The sequence below is a fragment of the Rhizophagus irregularis genome, chromosome 2 (assembly GCF_026210795.1).
Source record: "Rhizophagus irregularis chromosome 2, complete sequence".
NCBI lineage: Eukaryota > Fungi > Glomeromycota > Glomeromycetes > Glomerales > Glomeraceae > Rhizophagus > Rhizophagus irregularis.
This window is the reverse complement of record NC_089430.1, coordinates 1,326,414-1,330,454: the sequence shown is the minus strand read 5'-3', so window position 1 is coordinate 1,330,454 and position 4,041 is coordinate 1,326,414. Positions and strand designations below refer to the sequence as shown.

At 30.5% G+C, this 4,041-nt stretch overlaps 1 protein-coding gene across 1 annotated transcript; it reads right to left on the bottom strand.

Moving 5' to 3' along the window:
* Positions 1–464: 464 nt before the first annotated feature.
* Positions 465–2,946, bottom strand: OCT59_011716 (uncharacterized protein; the record flags this gene model as incomplete). The annotated part of the gene is made up of 5 exons (XM_066133960.1): positions 465–1,564; positions 1,631–1,687; positions 1,767–2,163; positions 2,247–2,324; positions 2,707–2,946. 5 exons carry the CDS (start codon positions 2,944–2,946, stop codon positions 465–467), a joined length of 1,872 nt encoding a protein of 623 aa, XP_065989273.1.
* Between the last annotated feature and the right edge of the window lie 1,095 nt (positions 2,947–4,041).

The window sequence follows — 4,041 nt, the reverse complement described above, 5'->3', positions numbered from 1 at the left end:
ATGATAGTGATGGCGAAGAGGAATGGGATCCGGAACAATTAAACTAATTCTTTTTTTGACTTTTATTTTGCCTATATAATATTCATATTTGTACTTATTGTGAACATTTAATATCTAATAAATTTGATAGTATTTTATAATGCATATCAACAATTTTGTCCTCCCTTTTTATTTTGGACAAAATTGTCCACTTTTGTATTCAGAAAACTTTATTTTTTATTTTGGACAAAATTGTCCACTTTATAATCAGAAAACTTTACTTTTTTTTGCTTTAGAAACTTTGGACAGAAGCTTCCCTGTGCAATTTGAAAATATGTAAATGTTACGTTTAATTATCTATACATTTAATTATCTATCTAACGCGTATAACTTATGCCAATATAAAATACATGCTTCTTTGTTGATAATGATATTACCCACTAACCAACATATTCAATGTATTCACTATTTTTTTTATTTATCCGCTATATTAATGAATTCCTCCCCATAAATTCAACTCTTCTCTTTTTTTTTTGTGCAGTACTATCTGGATTAGCAGTAGACAAGATTTCAGAAAGACGTTCGTTCGACAAACTTGAAATTGATTGACGAGTTTCTAATGTAGGAACTTGGGACAAAAATACTTCATAATATTCTTGTTTAACGAAAAAATCGCACTTATGGCACCCAGCTTTCGCAAGTTGCGTACTCGTGATTCCTTCATTAAATAACCTTCGTAATCGATCACATCCTACCCTATTCCTTTGTTCCATTTTGTCGCCAATTTTAAGCACAGACCGCATGAACTGAATAACCCAAGATTTTGTAGTTTTTATATTATTATTAGGGTCAGTTCTTAATTTTTCTCCAAGTTTAAATAGATCATCATAAATTTGGACCAAGAACACCAAATGTAATAAATTAAAAGACTCAGCGGCTATAACAAAATTTTCACATTGTAATTCTTGCCTTCGCCATTGATCGATTCGATCTTTAGCAGATTTCTCATCAACGATTTTGACTGGGTCAACTTTCAGCATTTCATTTAAGTCATTGGATATATCTGATACTTTTAATTCTTCAGAAGCAATGAGTTCGCCATTAAACGATGAATCTGCTAACAAAATATCGTGAAGTTTCTTTCCCTTTTTGAATAATAACAATTGGGTAGAATTTAATAATTTGGCTTTATCATCGTCGTCGTCATCATCATCTGAGAAATTACGTTTTCGTACAATGGATTTTGATAACGACACAGATGTTGATGCTTCTAATTCTTCTGATTCCTCCATTTCTGAAGCTAGTGCTTGTGATTCTGCTGATTCTGCTGATTCCTCCACTGCCATTTCTGAAGGTACTTGTGATTCTGCCACACTTGATTCCACTGATTTCGCCAATGTCATTTCTGGAGGTACCTCCGCCGATGACTTCATTTCTGAAGTTGGTACCCGTGGTTCTATAGATACTATCACTTCTCTAGTTGGCACTTGTGTTGCTAATTTTACTTTAGATGTTATTGATCTTGTTGGTGGTTTCATCGATGTTTCAACTTCCGTGGTTGATGCTCGTGCTGATGCTGGAACTACTTTGTATTGTGAAGGTGGGTTAAATTAATTAATTTCACTGTTGCCAGATTCATCCCTAGTAGAACTTGAATTTGCAGCTTCAGTAGGTTGAAAATTGTTATCCTCATCATCATTAGCAGTACCTAGAAAATTTAGATATAAATATTATAAGAAAAATATAATAATCAAGAACAATTTCAGAATTTGATAAATTTAACTTACAGAAGCTACTAATTTTTGCGATCCATTCATCAATGTCATCATAATAATTCTTCATTGTGTTCCAGCTGCGGTACGCAGGTAAGGTTGTACTGGCCCACATTATGTCAGAAATAGAAACATCATTTTTTATGTGATCTTGTCCGCCAAATTTTTTGATACAGCGTATATTCAAATTCGACCAAATTTTTGTTTCAGTGTCAGAAGTAGAAAGATTATTTATGGATAAATCACTGTTTAACACACAGGCAAGTTCTGAATCATTGGGTTTAAGATATAATGACGAGCTGGGAGAGGATTCTAGGCACGTGTGTTCGGGTGTTGAATATTGTAACAATTCTCTTAATGATTCATTCACGCTACCAGTTGTACCAGATGTAGTTGAACGTGTATTTTCTGGCTATTATTAGAAAATATATAAATAAACAAATAAAATATAAACAAAATTAAGATATAAATATTAAAATTCATTCACATATTTACCTGTAAACGAATTACTTCGTATCTACCTTTATATAATTCATATAGCGATTTGTAGCGTTCAAGTTCAGCCAAATTACCCTAAAAAGTAATGAATTTTGTTCAGAAATGAAATCATTTGTTCTAAAATGAAATGGTTCTGATACCAAGAGAAAAAAGTGGTCTAGAAACGAAAAGTGGACAAAATTGTCCAGAAACGGAAATTCAAGGGAAAAAAGTGGAACAAAAAAAAATGGACAAAATTGTCCAGAAACGAGAAAAAGGTAGAACAGAAAAAAGTGGACAAAATTGTCCAGAAACGAGAAAAAGGTAGAACAAAAAAAAAGTGGACAAAATTGTCCAGAAACGAGACAAAAAAAGTGGACAAAATTGTCCAGAAACGAAAATTCAAGGGAAAAAGGTGGACTGAAAAAAAAAATTATAAGCGAAATCAAAATCATTTAAAAAGGGCCTTATGGAATACCTTATTGATGAATGTAAAATCTAAAGCCGATTCTTGCAAGTCAAAATAAACGCGTCCCTCATTCTTTTTGAAAGATAATCTTACTTTATCTTGGTCAAAATTACATGATTCAATTTTTTTATTAGACTTAGTCCAAATAATTGACAGTGCTAACGAAATTAATTCTTCGTCTTCAGGCAATAGCTCAACTTTTTTTCCACGAATCTTTAAATTAAAAGCCGAAGAAGGTGTTTTTGACATTTTAATAATAAATTGTTGAAAAAAGTAAATAGAAAAAGAAGAATTTAGATACAATTGTTTTGATGTTTTGATGCATTATAAATTGATTATATTATAATAGAGTGAGTAATAATACTAAATTTGATGATTCGATATAAATATATAGATTGAGTAATGATCGTGATACAGTATTTAATTGGCTAATTTGCGGATTTTTTACGGATTTGTGGATAATTGCGGTTTGCGGATTTGCGGATATTTGGACTTCTGAAATCCGCAAATCCGCAATATTGCAGATCCGCAATTAATCCGCAATTGCCCAATTACGGCACCATCCTTAGACATAGTTAATATCAACATTATACCGCCTATTAGTAACGAAAGAATACTAGGTATATATGTTAACACTAACAACAATTTCACATTCACCATTAACAAAATCAATAGATTATTAAAATATACAAGTTCTAACTTGCGAAAGAAAAGAATTACACACGATCATGTTATTTACGTTATTAATAAGGTTCTTATACCAAGGATCGAATATTTATGTCAACATTTCATCATTTTACCTCATATTTGTAATAATTTTAATAGAACATTACGTTCCATTTATAAATCTTCCTTATTATTATTACGTTCTATTTACAACACAATTATCCATAATCAAATATATCCTAATATTTTAAATATTTGGGATCACCAATTTTTATCACAAACATCACTTTTAAACACACAAACAAACAGCCCTTTAACACGTAATATTATAGAATATCTAATTTTATATTCACAATCCAGATTATGGACCAATGATCTTTTTTTTACCACAAAATATTTAGATACATCTTCTAAAAAACTAAATAGAATAGAAAATTTATTATGCATTATGCATAATTATAAATTAGAATTTAAATTTTCTTTCAAATTTAACACAAAAGGAGGAACCTACCCCATATCACCATATCTTATACATTCTAATCAATTTTTTAATTTTGTAAAATCGTTAAAAAACAAAGATATATTCTTTCTTGAACAAATTATTACCGTAGATGGCTTATTTCTCAAAACATGGAAAGAAATTAAAAAATCTCTTACCAACAAACAAGGTCGATCACC